Source organism: Eretmochelys imbricata, chromosome 4 (assembly GCF_965152235.1).
Source record: "Eretmochelys imbricata isolate rEreImb1 chromosome 4, rEreImb1.hap1, whole genome shotgun sequence".
Classification (NCBI taxonomy): Eukaryota; Metazoa; Chordata; order Testudines; family Cheloniidae; genus Eretmochelys; species Eretmochelys imbricata.
In genome coordinates, this window is record NC_135575.1 from 69,936,075 (window position 1) to 69,956,620 (window position 20,546).

Here is a 20,546-nt window from a genome sequence, read left to right on the forward strand (position 1 = left end):
TTACAATAATACTCCACAGTATAAGCCCATGCATTTTATACAGAGAACTAACAGGACATACTTCTGCAAATTTTTGATATTTAAAAGCATGCAGATAGTTTCTAGTCTTCCTTCTCATCAAAAACCTCACCATTAAGGATTCCCCATTTTTTTAAGGGATGGTGCCATGAGTTAATTTAAGTTTATAATCCAACTGATTTCAGTTTAGAAATCATGGAGGTAGATATAGCAGCTAGCTATTTTTGTCTGGGATATTTAATTAAAAAAAAAAAGTGTCCAATAACTACATCTGTACTACCCTAATCCAGGTAATTAATTCTGGACAAGTACAATACTTTGTTTTATGCAACACTTGAACTGGATCCACTCATTCAAATGGAGATCAGCCAGAAATTGTTTTTATGTCTGGAGAGTGGATATCACTTCTCACCCTGCATCTGTTTGAGAAAGATATGCCCTAAACTAAACTACCTAAACATAGCTCTTCATCCTTCCATTTCCAAATTCATCCTTACACTTCAGGAGTACTAAAAAAGTTTCATTGCCATTTTACAGATTTTAAAAAAGCACATAGAAATATTAACTGATTTACTCAAGGTCACACAGCCTGTCAGTGACAAAGCTGTGAAAAAAATTCAGATTTTCCATCTCCCAACCCAAGTGTCTTGTCCACTAGTCATGTAATTTAGAATGCCACTGTCATTTTTATTCTGTCCAGTTACTTAAATTGTGTTTTTAATACCTTTGCTGTTTCTCAGGTATTCCAACATGGAACTATAGGTATGTATATTTTAAATGACCATGATTAAGATGGAAACTGAGCAAATATTATGCAGTGCGTACATCCTCAGAATTGACTGGAGAGGGAAGGATAGCCTAATGTTTAAGGTGATGAGGATCTGGGTTTGATTCCCTGCTGTGCCACAGACTTCCTGTGTGACATTTAGAAAGTCACTTTGTGGCTCAGTTCCCCATCTGTGAGAAGGGGAGAATAGCACTTCCCTATTTCACAGGAATGCTGCAAGGACAAATGCATTAAAAATTGTCAAGTGCTTGGATAATATGGTAATGGAGTAAAATAGATCAATATTCCAGAAGGTCATCCGATCAATTTGACATACCCCAAAACTGAGTAAGGGAAAGTTAAGATGAAAATGGAGCTGGAGTCTCTGGAAAACAAAAAGAAGTTTGCAAAGAGAGTAAGTCTGAGGTTTTCAGCATGCACATTTGTGAACACTGATTTCAAGAGGACTTTGACAGGAGGGAACGCATTCTGGACATCTGGTTTTGAGTAGCAGGACTCCCTCAGACCACCAGTTGATTGAGTGTTCCTTCCTTTTCCCCTCCCTACACGCCCCCGGCCTTTTCTGCACCCCAAACTGCTCTTTAGCAGCTTAAGAGCTACATGTACAAGTTACTGGGGAATGAATGTTCCCTATTCCCTCCTGCCCTGAAGATATGATCTTTAAGACACTCATTTGCTTGCCACCATTTTCCCCAAAACCCTTGCCATCCATGGTAGGCTCCTGCCATTCTCCCCACAGCTTGAGAAGACCTCTGTCCCAAGTGATGAATATCTGGGCGGTGTGAGAAAGGGATGGTGAGAAAAATTCAGATGGAGCTGTGCTTGAGAACACTAGCTAAAGCTTGACAGACAGAAGCCATATTTTAAATGTTTCTAATTACCAACATGCAGTGAGTTTAGGGTTTGTCTACATACAGAAGTTACACCAACTACATTGATTTCTAAATTGATATTACGCACTCTTACATTGGTTTAAGAGTCTCCACACAAGGGGGTTGCTCAAATCTAGTGAAGTCTATTTTAGGAAACTGGTTTAGTTGATACAGTTTGTATGTAGACTGAGCCTTTAAAACAAAAAAAGGAAGGAGCGCTACAGATGTGACATTAATGCACTGTCCACATTAGAGCTACCCAAATTCTGTTAAACACACTGATGCAGTTACATCAGTCCAAGTTTCCTTACATAGGAGGCCTAAGACTTTTTTCCTAACCTGAGCAGATGGAAGGTGGGCTAGGACAACTCAGGAATCTTTACCAGGCACCAGCTGAGTACAGACAAGGCTAAATTTACTAGAAGTAGTGAAGAAGCAAGTCAAAAATGTAGATTGGATTAGTGTTTAATATGAATTACTAAATCTTTTAAATCAACTCTACACAAGTTTAAGTACAGGAATGTTTTCTTGGTCCTGAGGCAACATCCTAATTTAAATGTCATTTTGTAGCACTGACATTATCCAATTCACTAAAACCAAGTGACTTCTTATTGGACTAGATTAAAGATTACCTGCCATATCCATGTGAGTGGAAAGTTTGCAGTGTTGGGATGGAATGTTTAAAATACAAGGCAAGAGGAGTATGCAACACAAGTTACTTCTCTCTGTCCCCACAATCCCGGCTTTAGATCCAATACATCACAGCTGGAGAACCAGAATTTCCCATTATTTGCTCATACCCAAGCTAATAAATAAAAAAAAAAAAAATGATGATTCTTCCCAAAACTTACATGTATAAGCAACAGAAAGTTGGCAATCAAGACTGTAGGAATAGCATGGAATCTCGGTCTCAGTTGGGAATGTAATGCATGAGGTGGAAGAAGTGGTGCATCAAGTAGAGGATCATCTTCTGTGCTCTGCGTTATCTCCAAGGAACCCTGAAATTTAATCATGAGTTTCAGATTAATTTTCCCACATTACTCTTACAATGGGTGTTTCCAAGGCAGGCCATCTTCTCGTACCACAAAATTTCAAGCAGCTATTACTTAATTCAGTGTTCTCCCAGAAAGTTATTTAACAAATTAATCATTAAGGTCATTAAGAACAGAGATCATACCATTTGGCCATTTCTAGAATGGCTGTACTCCTATTGATGGGCTTTAGTCTTCAAAATACTTTTCAAATATTTGAGTATCACTGAGATTTCTGACACCTCCACATTTAAAGGAAGTGGAACACCTCTTCAACCACACTGAAATCTCAACCACGAAAAAGAACTACAAACACAAGAGGTAACGCTACTGCTTTCAGCTCAGGGAATAGTGAAAAGCGAAGCAGCCTGCTGCCATATACTAAGCATGTCTACTTTGGATGAGGTTAGAATTTGTATTTTAGCATGATTATCCTATGACAAGTTAATAGAATGTCATGCCTTGTCCACGCTAGAAGTCTGTTATGTTAAATATTATCTATTCCCTCTAGATTAGAACTGTAAAACATTGTGGCCACATGTAATACTTCAGATGTGGCATGCTTGAAAAGGTCACAGATCTGGTCCCTATGACTTATCAACCAGACAGCTGTGAGGGGAATCCCACTTCTCGATCCCTGCATCTTTTAAGCTTCCCTAGATTTCAGTGGGCTGCAGCACTGCTTCCTCCCCAGCTCTCTCTGGCACATTTCCTAGACACCACTCTCAATCTGTTACCCTTGATGGAAGTGAGGCCCTAAGCACTGGGCCCCAGGTCCAGCGCTGAACTCCCTCAAGGTACCTCAGTAACTTAAATAACCATTATCCCAGACTCCTACCAAAGGTGAGAGCCTTCTAAGTTACAGTTTAAGTTTCACAGTAGATGTAGATGTAGAAGTTACACAGTAGATGTAGCATATACAGACTTGAACACAGCATTGCTCTTTAACAGCATGAGAAAGATACAGGTCTCTACAAAATAAACCCTACATACATTTCCTCTGACTAGCTCATCCTTCCCTTTGGGAGACGGTTCAGGCAGGGTCCCCCTCTCCCTGCCACTGTTTCCCTCATCTCAAACTGGTAAAAAATGGCTTTTGACTAAATAGAGTAGCTTCTGCCCCTTACAAACAAGTCCCTGGTCAGCCTCCACAGGTGATCCCAGACAGACCAGGTGACCTTACTGCTTACCAGGTGACTGTTGCTAAGCAAGTTGGCTCTGAACCAGGAGAACTGGTTTATTGGGGGAGAGAAATTTTGGTCAACAAATTATATTTCAGTTGCAATACATTTAAATCAACTCCTCTCTCGTTATCCCTTTTCCACTAGCCTTTGGAAATCTAGTTCAACAGGACAAAAGTAAAGAAACCAATAGTGATGCTGCCAGACCAGACATCAGCTCATGCCAAGGCCCCTAGGCTTCAAATGAACACTGACAAATGCCTAGCTGGAGGCCTGTCTGGCTCCCCTGTGTGTTAGTATTGGTAAAATAGATATTAGAGTTAAGAATGTGTTTAGTCTTTATCAGGGTGACCAGATGTCCCATTTTTAAAGGGGGGAGTCCTGTATTAAAGCCCTCCTGCAGGGGTTCCGACTTTCTTAAACTGGCAAATTGTCCTGTATTTTCTGTCCATCCCCCCCATCAGTACCAGCAAGTCCTACTGCAGGCCAGATCCTTGCTCACCAGCTGCCCCACCCACCAGTAGTGAGTGGGTGGCAGACGATGGGGGGGTGCAAGGTTGGTGATGGGGTTGGCTGCTCCCCCCCGCTAGTCCAATCAGTGCAGCTCCCACTGTATGCTGGCTCTCATCCAGCAGGGCCCTGCTCCCCATCCCGTTTTTGGCCAGCACTGGCTGCACACTGAGCCACGATAGCTACTGAGTGCCAGCAGGCACCAGGCAGTGGCCTGTTACATGTCACCTATACTCGACCCACTGGTTCTTTATGTGCTCCCCCTCCTGCTATCCTCTCTCTCTCTGCTTTGCCCCTTCACCCCTCCTCCCGAATGCTGCTGCTCCTCCATATCACCCCCAGCAGTGCACGTCTCATTCCCAGTGCTGTGCAGAGAACCAGCCCCTGCTCGGAGTGCTTGGCTCACCAGCAGGCTCCTTCCTTCCCCCTCTGCATCTGGCTGGGCTGGCCCCCAGGGAAAGCCCAAGACCCTCTGGCCCAGGGGACTGGCCAGGAGGAGCAGAGCCCCATGTGTGTCAAAGCCTCACACAGTGCTGGCATGGGGTAGGCTCTCTGCCCGTCAGCTAAACTCTGGAGTGTGTATGTGTCAAGGGGGGCGGGGGGGGAGGGGCGCTGTTGGGGCAAAGTAATTTCCAGCCTGTTCCTGCCCTGAACCTGCAGGCTCCACAGCAACCAGCCCCGGGGCAGGGGCTTAGCACCCTCTTCACCCACTCCCCCCTGGGAGCATGGGGCTGCTCCCCCTCTTCTGAGCTACCTCTCTGGCCTGGTTCACTGAAGCCCCTGCAATCATAGGCACCAACTTCTCCTGGCGCTGGTGGATGCTGGCACCTCCCCGCCCCAACTCCACCCCTTCCAGCCCTGTCCTGCCCCGAAGTCCCAACCCCAACTCTGCCCCCTTCCTGCCCCATTGGACTCCTTCCCCAAATCCCCGCCCCTTCCCCACCTCTCCCCTGAACCCACCGCATTTCCGCTCCTCCCCCCACCTCCCTCAGCTTGTTACGCCGCAAAACAGCTGTTTTGTGGCAGCAAACCTGGGAGGAGAAGCAGGGACATGGCGCGCTCAGGGGAGGAGGAGGAGAGCTGGGGCAGGGAGCTTGGCTATCAGTGGGTGCAGCGGCTTGTCTCTTCCTGCCCGCACAGCTGGAGGGGTGGCGGGGGAGGAGAAGAGAAGAGCTCTGCAAAGACACAGGCCAGGTCATCCCTTGCCCCTCTGCAGCTGGAAGCAGGGGTACCTTCCCTCCTGCAATGTTGAAAGGCTGCTGCTGCTGGCCATATTCTGGTGTAAACCCTGTCAGAAATTGGGGTGGGGGGAGCAGGCATACCTGCATACCCCCACACGTGTTGCCTCAGGAAGGCACGGCATCCAGGGGGCCCAGGCATGGAGGGTGGAGTGCTCGGCAGGGAGGGTCAGTCACCTCCCCCTGTGTAAGCGAGGTAGGTAGGTAGGGAGAGAGAGAGAGAGAGTCCCTGTCCGTGTCCTCCCCCTGTGAGCCTAAAGCCTTAAAGATAAGAAGGTAAATAAAAAGAAATACTGTGTAGTTGGATCCTTTTTAACTGGGGCTCAGTCACCTTGATGTTAATTTGAAAGTTTGTACTGCATAGTTCTGATTGATTGCCACTGAAGTTGCCCAAATACAAGTAATTTTACTAGGTGCCATGTATTCAGCATAGGGAAATATGGTCGCCCTAGTTTTTAGGGAATGCTTGTAGGATGCTGCATGTATTAAGCTTGCTTATAAACCTCTGTACCACATGTTAAATATTTACCTTTATAAGTGTTTGCTCTAAAACTATATATTCACAGTGAGGAAAGAATTACCAAGTGGGAAATACTAGTTTACCACAAGAGGTGTCATCTCCTGCCCAACAAAAGAAAGCCTGTAAATATCAGACAAGCCATTGTGGCACATCAATGGACAAAAGACATCATTGATTTCTCCCTCAATACCAATGAGGATGAGATAAACATTCATCCCATCATCTTGAGCTCTGCGGGAAGGGAATAAAAATCCCTGTCCTGCTTGGAATTCAGGGCATGGACAAGATTTTTAAGCATAAACAAGGGATCCCCAGTTGTTTAGCTAGGGTTAGACCTGAAGGACATACAGCAGCTTCTATTACTTTTTGAAACCTAAGACCAACTCATCTGTATGTGCATGTATGTTCACCTGCTTTAAACCTTATAAATAACTCATTTCTTTTTCCCAGTTAAAAGATCTTTAATTATAGGATTGGCTACAAGCATTGTCTTTGGTGAGAGATAAAAGGTGCACTTGACCTGGGGTAAGCGAATAGTCCTTTGGGACTAGGAGTAACCTGAATATTGTTGTGATTTAGGGACCATCTATCAAAGACAGGCTTCCCTGGGTGGCAAAATAGATCAGAATACCCAAAGGGATTGTCTGTGATTCCATGTTAAGGCTGTTATAATGCTTTCAGAAGTCACACTTGATACATGATTAGTGAAATCTCAGCTTGGTGTCTGTGCCTTGCTTCTTAGCAGTATACCATGAGGTTGGTACTCACACTCATGAGCCACTCCAGACTGCTTGAGACCCATATCCAAAATGGAGTCTAGTATGGCCAAAATCTGAGTTCAAAACAGTTCAAAATCTCATGCAGAATTCCTACATTTTACAGGTAGATTCCCCAAAAATCTCACCATCTCCAGTATACTATGCTTCAATAGGGCCAATAGTGACAGTCTGAACCATTTCAGCCACAACTATTCTAGTTCCAGTGTGGACACAGATTAGCTGGAACTATTCAGCTTGTCTCCCCCGCCCCCCCCCACTGTCCCTTCAGGGCACCAGCACCCCTTCAGAGTTCCATACTAGTTCCACCCTGTGCATTTTAGGGATGTGGAGCAAACAAGATTCAGCACAGTTAATATGGATGTGCTGAATCAGTTTTCAGATTACCATTACACAAAACAGGAAGTCAATCAGATTTGCCACTGTCAGAGACAAGATACTGGGCTAGCTGGACCCATTGGTCTGACCCAGTATGGCCATTCTTGTGTTCTACATTTTTAAAGTTTTAAAATGCTGTTTGTGCGTGTTTCATTGGATTCTGATTGCCATTTAAATGTAGCTTGACAAATTCAAAGTAAAAAAAAAAAAAAAATCTAGTAAATAAGAAATGTCATTTACCATTTAACATTAAAAAGTAAAAAAGTAGTCTAAGTGTGTTACACTATATATAAATGCACTGTAAGTTAAACAGTTATATAGTTTATCCTTCTACTTAGCAAGAAGTATCAAATTTAGAGTAAAGGCTACTCTTAGTTGCAAGTTGATGAGTTTTAATGATTATACCAAACGAGAATTAATCTGTTTAGGCTCTAATAAATTTGTTAGTCTCCAAGGTGCCACAAGTACTCCTGTTCTTTTTGCAGATACAAACTAACTCAGAGTAGCAGCTGTAACAAGATTTAAGTCACTTATTTAAATCAATGTTCCCTGCTTTACAGATTGTAAACTGATTAAAATCAGCAACTGAAATGTAACATTGAACAATTATAAATTCAGATTAGATGTATGGAGCCTCAACCAGATTGAAGATAAATTACCTGGTTTTTTAAATCTAAGTCAGTGAGATCAATCCCTCCAGCCACTTTACAACTCAAAGCGATGGCAAGCAACAGTGATACAGACAGCCACATCAGGGAAAATAAGCAGATTTCTCTCTCAAATTTAGTTCTTCTTCCACTTGAGGAAGCTGGATACACCATAATATTTCATATTCAAGAGATTCTTTGCAGCTATAAAGAACTAGCAATGTATTTTAAGGAGAAACTGTAAAGATTCTTCATAGAAACCAACATGGTTAGGAACATGCCTTTTTAGTACTTTATAAGTATCTGTGGCCTTTTTTTTTTTTTTTTTTTTGGTTAAGATGACAGTTTTCCAGCTTTTTTTTACCTTTGAAGAACCAGGAAGTCTGGTCTTCTAGGGATAAGGTCACCTGTAAAGAGACTCAAGGTCTTGTCTATATTAGTTTTACTGATTCACTTTGTTGTAAGCCATGCTAAATGCAAAAGAATAAAAGCAGAGATTCTAGGCTGCACCTGCAGGTTCACAGAAAGGAGGAGTCTTAGGGAAGGAGGGTGCAGAGATGCAAGCCCCTTTCCAATTCTAGGATGCTCCTAACACGAAGAATCTTGACTGCCCTACTGGCTGCAGTCCCAGGCTCCTGGGGGCTGCTCTACAGGCCATAGCAACAGAGAAATCCTATTACCTAGGCTTGGCAGAATTTGTTTTTGTAAATCTGATGGTTAATATCAGTTATTTTTAGCCTTCCCCCACCCCTGATTTGTATCTATTTTAATACCTTTTTGCAGCAGCGCTATGCTCTACACACAGCTGGAGACACTAGATCCCTGCAGGCATAAGAAATGCTGCAGTCTTGATGGGACAGAGCAGATCCCTAGCCAGAGCCATGAGGATGACAGACTCCTACCTGTGAGGGAGACGACCCCACTGCTGAAAAGCTCCTGCCCAGGAATGGCCCCTGCTCACCCAGCCAGCAGGTGGAGCTGTGATAACAGGCCTGCAGAGGGTTCCCTGGGTGGCTAGTAACACCAGATATCTACAGATACAAGGTGTGGGGGAGGCAGTGCTTGGTCAGCTGTTACCAAGGCATCCCCTTTCTCCCCCTCCCCTCAGTTTCAGCATGCCAGGTGAAATTAACCTGTGATGACTATTTAAAATTGAATCTGGCCAAGCCTACAGTAACAGAAAACTTCCCTCCTGACCCCTGCTCCAGGGTTGCAAGGGGAATTCTGCCCCAACGAGCAAAAGGGTTTTATGGCTCATGTATGTTGCTGTAAGAGCCTACAGCTGGGTTCCAATTCCACACAAAATTGGGTCATTAAAAGGAGGTAAAAAGTGTTGGGGCTGGTTGGGCTCCAGGTCCCCGCTATAGGCACTGCAACCTGGTGCACAGGTTTGCATCACTGCTCAAGTATGGGCCAGCTGCCTCTCCATCATGAGGATGGAGGGGCCAACCTTGCATGAGTAGCATTGTTATCCAATGCACCAAGTTGTAACACCACTCTCACAAATTTGGCCTGGCCAGCCCCCTGTTGTCATGATGGGGCAGTTGGGCCAAACATGAGTTGTGCTGCAACTCAAGAGGTCCCAGAGCCCACAGTGGGAAGCCCCAGGACAGGAGCCAAGGGGGAAGTGGTAGATCTGTTTGCATTAGATGTGGCAGCTTTGGATGGTGGGGTGTGGGTCAGGATTTTGGTGGCCCTGGCTACTCCCCCTAACCTGCCCCTTCTTTCCACAGGTATGGGGAAGAGTAGTCTCCTGCTTTCATTTGCAGGTAACATTTCTGGTAATAACTGTCCCCCGATGTACCAACACCACAACACCCCCATCTTCCATATAACTTGCCCTACCCCCCACTCCAGCTTGGTGACTCCCAGCCTCTAGATCTTCCCCCACTGCACCCCAGCCCCTTCTGTCCCAACCCTTACTTTCTCCCCCAAAATACACAGCTCCCTGCATCCCATGGGGGAGGTCTCAACTCACCACCCAGACCCATTTGTTAGTGGAGGGGGTTCCCCCACCTGTTAACATCTGGCTGGAATCTTAGCTCTGCACCCCCTCCCACCCCAGTTCTCCTGTGGGAGGGCTCTGGGTGGCCACCAAGGTTTTCAAAATGGGTCCTCAGCCCAAAAAGGCCTACTGCAGGAGAATCCTTCTCTTGGGCCTTGTCTTCAGAAGGTACCGATGCATTTAAGTATGTGCAAGTCAACATATACCAAGAGAAAAATCGTAGGCCAGGTCTATACTGGAAAACCCTATTCATGTAGAAGCAGTTTATACTGGCAAAAGTCTTTTGCCAATATACCTTATACCAGTTGCCCAAGCAAAGTTAGATGTAGCTATACTACCAACAAAAGCACTTTTCCGCTACAGCTACATTTACATTAGGGCTTGTGCAGATATGGAAGCGTCAGACCCTGCTAACCAACATTATTACACTAGGGCTTCCGCCGGTACAGACATGGCCGTAGTGTCTGTAGATGCTACGATTGATTCAGTTCTCTCCTTGCCAGGGAAAGTTTCCTACTCCACTTGCCACCCCCCAATTTCTGCTCAATACTGCTTTTAGAATTTCAAATACAAATGTTTTCAATTAAGTACTTCTATGCATGGGCTAGCTAGCAGTTAGAGGTTCTCATGTAGTGCTTTTAAGTTTAACCCCTTGAGATAGGGTAGATAAAAAGCCATTTTTAAAAATTTAAATTATAGCTTTATTTTAAATACTAAAGCTTATTTTTGAAATTATGACAACCTATAGTAAGCTGTTCACTATAAGATGTTAGAATGGTTTAAATTAAAATGTTTGCTGCCAAGTTTTCAAGAAAGCCAAAACTGAACTGGTGGAAGTTACTAGCCATGCACTTGCAGCCATGTATTTTTTCACTTTTAGAGAAAATTTAATAGCCCCTTTCCTCCTAATCTTGATTAGGAGGAGTTACCCAAGACATTAAAAAAGTTGAATTTACTCAATTAATTGTACTCCAGACTACCTGAAATTAATCTTCTTATGCTGTACACACATTTAGGAGAATTTACAGAATATTTGTTTTCAGGAACCTATACAACCCATTGAGGTTTGTCCATTAATCAGGTTTGAGATATTAGGAGTCAGATTAACTTTGAGTTTTACAACAATTTGGGGCTTGTTTACCCAGAGTTGCACTATTTCAAGTTTTATTTTTATACAAAAACTAGTACAAGAGGCAGTGTGCACGCTTATTTTGATTTATACCAGGTTTATTTTGTTTCATCTTGACCCTGTTACAAACATGTTTAATCCAACCTAAAATAAGCCATTTAAATTGAAGTTAAGAGTGCTCATGCACCAGTTTGGTTAAACCACTGGTGTTGCCTATAGAAGGGTTCCTAACACATTGGATACAAAGAATTAGATTATCAGTAAACATAGATGTTGGTAGATGTATACACAAAAGATGTTGGTAGATGTTTCATTGTACACACAAAAGCCAAGAAAGTGTTTCCATTGATAATTAAAATTTACAGATAAGCAACATTTTTATTTTTGCCTGAGGACAGTTTGATTTAAAGATATTTACTTTGTATATTTTGACATGTTAATTTAACCATTACAAAGGTTTAATTTTTCAACTCTCAACATCTGTTAAATAATTGTCTGAACCCCATAATTCCCAAGATTTCATGCAACTGAATAAATTGAGAAAAATAAAAAAAAAGTGCTTATATTTTTAAACATTAAAAACAAATAAACCCAGTTCTGCCAGGCCTACTAGTAAGTAAATTCACAGGTAGAAGATAACCGTTCCTTAAATTTGGTTATAGTTGTGAGGGGTTTGACCCCTTTCCGGGATGCCACCTGATGTACTGGGATTTCACTGAGCCTCTCCTGCACAACCAGCCTGGGTTCCCTCTCCCTGTTTTGCTGAATTAGGCTGTCCAGCCTCTTGCAGCACACACACAGGTAGGGCTACACCCCACTGCAGACACAGACTGAAGTCATCTCTGTGTAAGAGGACTCCCTCCTGCACCCCCCAGCACTCATGTGCACACCCCTTTTGGGAGATAAACCCAAAATAATACTGTCTTGTGCTGTGCAGGTTTTTCTATACAGCACAAGCTCATAAAAAAAAAATCTGTCCTCTTCCTCAATGTGGAGAGAGATGTGTACAACTTCTTGCCCTGTCAGTTAGAAATTACATAAACTGGGTTATATTATAAACAAGAAATAAGTTTATTAACTACAAAAGGTAGATTAAGTAGTTAAAAAGACTACAAACAGAACAAAGCAGATTACTAAGCAAATAAAACCAAACATGCAAACTAAGCTTGTTTCCCTAAAGAAATTGGTTACAAATAGTAATTTGTCATCCTAGATATTGTTGCAGGCAGATTAAAGAAAGTCTTGAAAAGGCAGCTGCATTGGTCTCCAGCTGGAGACCTCAGGTATTATTATTCACAAGCTAGACACCCTTCCATCTTGGGCTCAACCCTTCTCCCTCCAGTTCAGTTCTTGCTTCCAGGTGTTTTTCAGCGTCTCTTTGGGTGGGAAGACAGAGGAGATAACCTGGATGATGTCACTCCCCTGCATTATACAGCTCGTGTATGGCAGGAACCCTTTGTCTCCCAGTGGAAGAACATGGCACTCCGAGGGGTGGGTCCAGTACCAGGTGACTCAGACCCATGTCTCTGTAGGGCTGTGGCAGCCATTACTCGTAGGTTTCAGAGTGGTAGCTGTGTTAATCTGTACCAGCAAAAAGAACAAGATGCCACAAGTATTCCTTGTTCTTATTATTCGTAGACTATCTGGAGTGTCCAAAGGAAGACTAGGTAAACTCTTTTACAGTCCATTGTCTCTGCTAATGGCCTATTAGCCCTGTCTGGCTTTTCCATTGTTGTACCTGAAGGGCTGGTGGGGGGCGGGGGGGTACTCAAACTAACATTTGAAATACAGATACAATCATTAATATTCCTATCTTCAGATACAGAAATGATACAGGCATACAAATTTGATAATCACATTCAGTAAATCATAACCTTTCCAACGAAATCTCACATGAGCCATCTTGTGTACCTCAGTCATGTCACATCCATATTATAAGCATATTTTCATAAAGAATATGAAGTGAAATATCACATTAGTCCTATGATTATATACAACTCTAGCATCTAGACTATTTCAAGGGCTAATCCCACCTTGCTGGCTACCCACTCCTACTGCCACCTGGCCCCCTCAGCCTCCTTTCAACAGCAGCCCACACAGGAATGGGAATTAGAAGTGCCAGTTGATGAAGACTAAGAAGGTAAAAAGAGAAGAAATTTCTACCACAACCCTACATCAGTTGTGCTGTTTAAGAGCCATTATGCAGGTCTTCTGGACCATAAACACAACACTGCCAGAACTTCAGGATCTACAGAACTAGGACACCAGCACCATTAAAAGAATCTAGAATCCTATTACGTTACTCCTTCCAAAATTCTTCCCTCCCCACCAGTAGATTCTGATGTTATTCCCCTTAGAACACCACAGTAGGATAAATCTTAAAGCTAGGCATCTGTAGCCAATTGCTCAATCAGCAACATCCTTAAATAGATAAGAAGAAAGTGACCACCTGGGTCTTACTACTGACTGTAAGGTCAGCAGTCAACAAAACCAGCACAACCAAGGCTATGATTTTGGATGAAGCACCTGGACTCTCTCACAATACTGAGACATGTCTCCAACCCTATCCTAATACAGCTAGTCCCCCCAGCACACTTCTGAATGCATCACAAAAAAATATGGAGAAGTCCTCGTCCACTTCCTCATTTCTCCTACAGAAGACACTTGAGTGCATGCATATGCTATGCAATAATGGATAACAGGAAACTAGCCCTTTTAGGGGTGGACAGGCCTTCAGATGGAAGCCATATCACCTTCCAGGAAGGACTAGGAGCTGCAGCCCAACATGGTACCAGAATACCACAGATTTCTTGGGCCCAGTAACCTCATCCATCACATACAGTTTTAATGGTTCAATAGTTGATCTCCTGGCCTACATGGAAGCCATAAGATTCTCCCAGGCAGCCTCAGGAGCTACACATGCAGCCACACATATACTGGCTTTTATCTTCATCCTAAAAATATTGGTGAGGTCACTGACATACCACTCTCCTGATCTGATCATCTCATCCAGGCCGTGTTGAAATCCTTCCTACCAGGACAGTAAGCAACCAAAGCTGGTCTGTCCCTAAAGACTCCAGAACTCCCTAGGTTTTCAACTCATCTAAATATAAGGCCAAGGTTCGATAAGCTAATCCAGATACCTTCACCCCAAACCCTCCACATCAACCAAGAAAATCACCAAGGTTCACAGATGAACTGTGGGAGATGAAGTGCAGAGGAAGAGGTTTAGAAAGCCATTGGTGCAAAGGAAAGAAAAACCCCACACAAAACTCTGAACTCCTCTGCCAATAGTGCAGACACTTACATGACTGCATCATTGCCTTAAAGGAGGCAAAACTAGTCTCTGCAATCAACATGGCAGAATCACAAGAAGCAGAGCTATAATTGCTTGGTCAACTTGCTAAGTCAACCCATACCCATGCATCAGCCACAAAGAAAGAGGTTAACATACCTCATTGATATGGTCAGAAGAGTACATATGGAGTGAACTGGGATAGAAAATGCCATCCTAACCAGATTGTATTATCTGCCCCAGCATTCCTAACTGAGTTTGGCCCCATAACACATGCTGAAGCTAAAGAATCCGGGGCAGAGGGAGGGGGAAGGGAAGGGAAGGGAAGGGGAGAATTAGAGCCTCAACCTGTTGAACTGATTTATGCATTTCCTGGCTGGTGAAAACCAGTGAAGAACAAACAGTCATTGCTCCTTCAGAGAAGCATATCTATCAAACGCAATGAAAAATGATGACTGACCACACTATATTACAAGTTTCAGAGTAGCAGCTGTGTTAGTCTGTTTTCGCAAAAAGAAAAGGAGTACTAGTGGCACCTAGAGGTTTTAGTTGGGGGCTGAAGGTGATGGCTAGTGACGTTCTGTTATTATCTTTGTTAGGCCTGTCCTATAACAGAACGTCACTAGCCATCACCTTCAGCCCCCAACTAAAACCTCTCCAACGCATCATCAAGGATCTACAACCTATCCTGAAGGACGACCCATCACTCTCACAGATCTTGGGAGACAGGCCAGTCCTTGCTTACAGACAGCCCCCCACCCTGAAGCAAATACTCACCAGCAACCACACAACAGAAACACTAACCCAGGAACCTATCCTTGCAACAAAGCCTGTTGCCAACTGTGTCCACACATCTATTCAGGGGACACCATCATAGGGCCTAATCACATCAGCCACACTATCAGAGGCTCGTTCACCTGCACATCCACCAATGTGATATATGCCATCATGTGCCAGCAATGCCCCTCTGCCATGTACACTGGCCAAACTGGACAGTCTCTACGTAAAAGAATAAATGGACACAAATCAGACGTCAAGAATTATAACATTGAAAAACCAGTTGGAGAACACTTCAATCTCTCTGGTCACTCGATTACAGACCTGAGAGTGGCAATACTTCAACAAAAGAACTTCAAAAACGGACTCCAACGAGAGACTGCTGAATTGGAATTAATTTGCAAACTGGATACAATTAACTTAGGCTTGAATAGAGACTGGGAGTGGATGGGTCATTACACAAAGTAAAAACTATTTCCCCAGTTTATTCCCCCTCCCCCCAACTGTTCCTCAGACGTTCTTGTCAACTGCTGGAAATGGCCCACCTTGATTATCAATACAAAAAGGTCCCTCCCCAGCTGGTAATAGCTCACCTTAAGTGATCACTCTGGTTACAGTGTATATGGTAACACCCATTGTTTCATGTTCTCTATGTATATAAATCTCCCCACTGTATTTTCCGCTGAATGCATCCGATGAAGTGAGCTGTAGCTCACGAAAGCTTATGCTCAAATAAATTTGTTAGTCTCTAAGGTGCCACTAGTACTCCTTTTCTTTTTACTATATTGCAAGACACCAATACTCAACTTTGAAGATCTTTCCAGGTACGATTTTGTCTCCAAGCCTCCCATTCCTGGTCAAAATAAGAGCACTAACACAATGCTCCCATGTTACTATAATACAAATGAAATCAGAAGTGTGAATATTCACCTTCAACTGACTTGAGTACAAGATGTGGGTGTAATTTCTCAAGTTTCATGTGAACAACAAAAATACCTACAAGTATGTATCACTTCCCCATCTTATCAGCACTAACCCGTGACCAGTCTATGTTTTCAGACATTAATCTTTGCTACTGTAGTCAGCATAGTACCCTTAGTTTTTACATGAATGGCTATATCCGATAGCTTCTAAGATACCGGCTTGCATGAGAATTAATTGACTAGTGATTGGTCAGAAGAGGTATCACTACAGTGCAGTTCACTTATTGAGGCCAGGGTTACCTTTTAGGTCAAAGCAAGGGGGGCACCCACAGGAGGAGAAAGATGCAGGGAAGTCACATTTGTGGCTTGCTACTGCAGTTATGTTTTCAAGAGTACAAAAGCATCTCTTTATACTAATTCTACTTACTCGAACATCATAGATCCCCAGCTTCCAAAACCCTCCAGCCACATTTCCATGCCAGAATCAGAAGTTAACTACATTTGTAGAGACTGTGCATCTGGATAGCCAAATGCACAGATTGTAAAATATTACAGCTAATGTTAAAAAAATTATATAATACATAGGTTAGGAAAAGAGTATCTGTACATCTGGTATAGTGCAGGCTTTCTCAAACTGGGGGACAGGACCCCTCAGGGGGTCACAAGGTTATTATATGTGGGGGTCGCTAGCTGTCAGCCTGCACCCTAAACCCTGTTGTGCACCCAGCATTTATAATGGTGTTAAATATCTTTTTAAAAGTGTTTTTAATTTATAAGGGGGGTGTGTGTCACACTCAGAGGTTTGCTATGTGAAAGGGGTCACCAGTACAAAAAAGTTTGAGAACCACTGGTATAGTGCTTATATTATCCACAAATATAAAAGTTAGTTTTTAAAAGTCATATGAAATACAGAGTACATGATCAGCAATAACCCAAATTTAGGTGAATAGATTGAACAATACAGCTTAGATATTAGAATCCAAATACTCAGGTACATCACTCATGAAAAGCTGTACAGGGATTTGGTTGTGGAAAGCAATATATATCAATGAGTGGAGACTGTATTTTCTAAATAGACAACCAATCTAATCCTCAGTTACTGAGGAAAAATCCATGAGGAAAGTATGTTACCTTCCTGACTGCGCTTTTCATCGGCACTTCAGCTCATCCCTCCTGGCATTGCCTATGTGATCTATGTAGATGTCCCTCGACCACCTGATTGCGTCTAACACCATGAGTTGCCGCATCAGCTGACCTTAGTGCTAACCAATTCTGCATTCTCTCAGCACTCGCTCGTTACTGGGGTCCCATTCACCTAAGGCTCCAAGGCATGCGTGTCTCTGGACCCGATAACCCTTAGCTCTCAAGGTTTCAGCCAGAGGGGTGTATTTCTCTATCTTTCGAGCTCTGGCATCGTGGAAGGCCAGGGTCCTGTTCTCAAAGGGCATGGTACTACATCAACAGTTTATATATTTTAAGGTCAGAGTCATCTGTGTATTAAATAGAGAACTTAAGTTTCATGGCCAGGCCATTTCCTCCACATTCTTCTTAAGGAAGCAGCATAACCAAGTTTGGTACTATAGATAACATATAATTTGGGTGGATGGGGGTTGGGCTGCTAGTTAAATTGCTTCTGTGATGTATCTTTGTCTTACTCTGTGCGTGTGTGTGTGATACACACAGTATCTACAAGTGCTATTGTTTGAAAATCAATCATACATCAAAATAGCAGTCAGTGTTTTACATGCTTACAAAAAAAAGCGAATAGCGTTCCTTATCAGAGCCCAAACAAGACAACAGGAAGAGATTATGCAGGAACATAAATAAAAAGCCTCTGTCCTAAAAGCCTTTTCAGAAGGAGTTTTAAATTGATCAGTTTTGGAGTTTAACATAACTACCACTCCTTCATACAAAAAACCATCTGATCCACCTACAGTTATCTTTTAGCTGCTCCCAGTCCTGTTGGCCCACCCCACCACACGTATTTCAATTCACTATCAGACTTCCCCTCTCCCATCCATCCCCACAGGCCTCTTGAGCCCATAGCTGTTCTGAAAACTGAGGAGCTACACAAAACCACAAACAGATAACTCCCCTGTTGAATAAACTTTGGTAATATTTGTATATATAATAGAGCTGTTTTGTTTTCTAATAAGCAAACAGATTCAGGCTGCTGCCTTTTGTTCTCCATCACATCTGTTTAAAAGACAGGTATAAATTACTTGTACTCTCTTGGACCGCGTTGTAAGGGAGATTTCTCAAGTCATTTAAAAATAACTAATAAATAAAAAGGGGGGGGGGGGTGAAGCAAACAAGCAACAGTAAGGTTACCTGCTGGATGCTAGTTTGTTATTATAAGCACTTCTCGCCTGCTTTTTTAAAAAAACCTCCAGAGCACTTTTACAAGAGTAGAATCATTAGTCGGTCTGTGCAGCTGGGGAAACTGAGGGACACTCTCTAAATGTCACGTGATGAGAAGCCTGTGCAGGGCTGGCAAGAGAGGACCCCGCTCCATGACTTCCCGGGCAGAGTCCCGACCCACGGGCCCACGTCCCTAAGGGGCAGGCGCAGCCAGAAAATTAAAACGTGGGTCCGCGCTGCGAGCCTCCCTCCTGAGGGCCCAGGGAATCGTAACGAATACCCCACGCCTGCAGCTGCGGAACGGCTTTCCTAGGGCTCCACAGCACGCCGGAGCGGGCTGCCCCCCGAGCCCGGGGACCCCCCACAGCCCACCGCACAGCCACGCCCCCCCCCGCTCTGCAACGTGCCGCGAGACGCCTCCGGGACCCCCGCTGCTCACGTTATCCAGCTGCCGCTGCGACCCCGCAGCTGCGCCCGCCACCGCCATCTCCGCCTGCTGCCGGGCTGGGCTCCCCCGGCGGCAGCGCCCCCGCTGCCGTCCCCAGCCCTATTAATGGGCGACTCCCCTCCCGCAGCGGGCACGGCCTCCCCGGCGCGGCCCAGGCCTACGCCCACCCCGCCTGCCGCGACCGGCCTTAAGCCCGCCCCCACGCCAGCCTCGCCCCACCCGCCGGCGCTCGGCGCCGCCTGTCGGTGATTGCTGGGCAGCTGGGCTCGCGCTTGCTGCTCTCCCCAGCGCTGCGCCTGCCTTTTCCGAGCCGGCTCCCGCCTGCTTCAGCCGAGACAGCAGCAACTCTGCCATCGCCAGCGCACGGGGAGGTCGGGGCCAGGCCGGGTACGCACCCCTGGGCTGCAGTGTCTTGTCTGGCTGGGAAGCTGCGTCAAACACCCGGCAACTGGCTGTGAGCTTTGCCGGTGGTTTGACCCAGCTGATGATTATTATGTATTATAGCGTTAGAATCATAGAATCTCAGGGTCGGAAGGGACCTCAGGAGGTGATCCAGTCCAACCCCCTGCTCAAAGCAGGACCAATCCCCAACTAAATCATCCCAGCCGGGGCTTTGTCAAGCCTGACCTTAAAAACTTCTAAGCTTTGTATTGAAAAAGTACTGGGTCACAGCGCAGGCCTTGGTGCTACTTGCTTTATAAACGGGGGAGACGGTCCCTGACCCCCCAAAACCAAAGCAAACTCCAGAGTGCTAAGGTCCCATTAGGGGAAACTGCTCAAGGTTGCTCTGCAGGGCTAGCTTTAGTGTGGGTCCATGGAAATCATGAAAGCAAGGGTGCCAAACCCAAGTGGTGCTCTGCTCTGACCGTGTGTGCCTGGTAGCGGGAGCCAAGCTAGGGTGATCAGACAGCAAATGTGAAAAATCAGGAGAGAGGGTGGGCGGTAATAGGAGCCTATATAAGAAAAAGACCCCAAAATCAGGACTGTCCCTGTAAAATTGGGACATCTGGTCACCCTAAGCCAAGCCCAGCTCTGCCCTTGAGTAGAGAGCTTGTTGCCCAACCCCGACCCCCCTCCTCTGCATACCAGGCTGGGATTAGTGGCGCAGGGGGTACTTCTGTGTGTTTTCTCTGTCCCCCTTTACTACAAGATAGAGCACACATTAAATCAGGAGGCTACATCCACCCCAGCTCAGTCACCCACAGGAGGGATGTGCTTTCTCACTCCTGGCTAGAGGGCAAATACCACTGATCACCATCTGCTATGTGTAGCATGGCTAATGGGTCTGCGATGATGCAGATTCACTCGCCAAATATTCTCTTTTGCGGAAGGGGAAGGGGCTGGGGGAAAGAGGGCTGTCTCAGCAGACTCCTTGACAACCCCAATCATGCAGCTCTTGCATAGATGATCTGTCACTGGAGGATTCCTCCATCCTTCCTGACCATGACACAATTCCACTGCATGATGCTTGCATGGGTTGATAGGCATGGAAGTGAAAGGTATTGATAATTACAACACAGGCAACTCTAGTGCACGTTTCCCTGCCAACACGCCTGTTCTGGAGCAACCAGAACTACAGGCTTGAGATGTCATTACATTTCCACACCCATTCATTCAGATGAGGCAGCTAATAAGAAGCCCTATAAGGAT

General features: G+C 44.6%; 1 protein-coding gene across 2 annotated transcripts in view; it reads right to left on the minus strand.

Moving 5' to 3' along the window:
* The window catches only part of TMEM192 (transmembrane protein 192), a 38,818-nt gene extending 19,785 nt beyond the window's left edge, over positions 1 to 19,033 (minus strand). For both annotated transcript variants that reach the window (XM_077815429.1, XM_077815430.1), the window contains exons 1-2: positions 18,888 to 19,033; positions 2,529 to 2,675 (exon numbers count right to left, since the gene is read on the minus strand). In XM_077815429.1, the coding sequence (XP_077671555.1) occupies positions 2,529 to 2,675; positions 18,888 to 18,935 (195 nt within the window). In that variant the 5' untranslated portion in view covers positions 18,936 to 19,033. The remainder of the gene's footprint in view (positions 1 to 2,528; positions 2,676 to 18,887) is intronic.
* Positions 19,034 to 20,546: the final 1,513 nt, after the last annotated feature.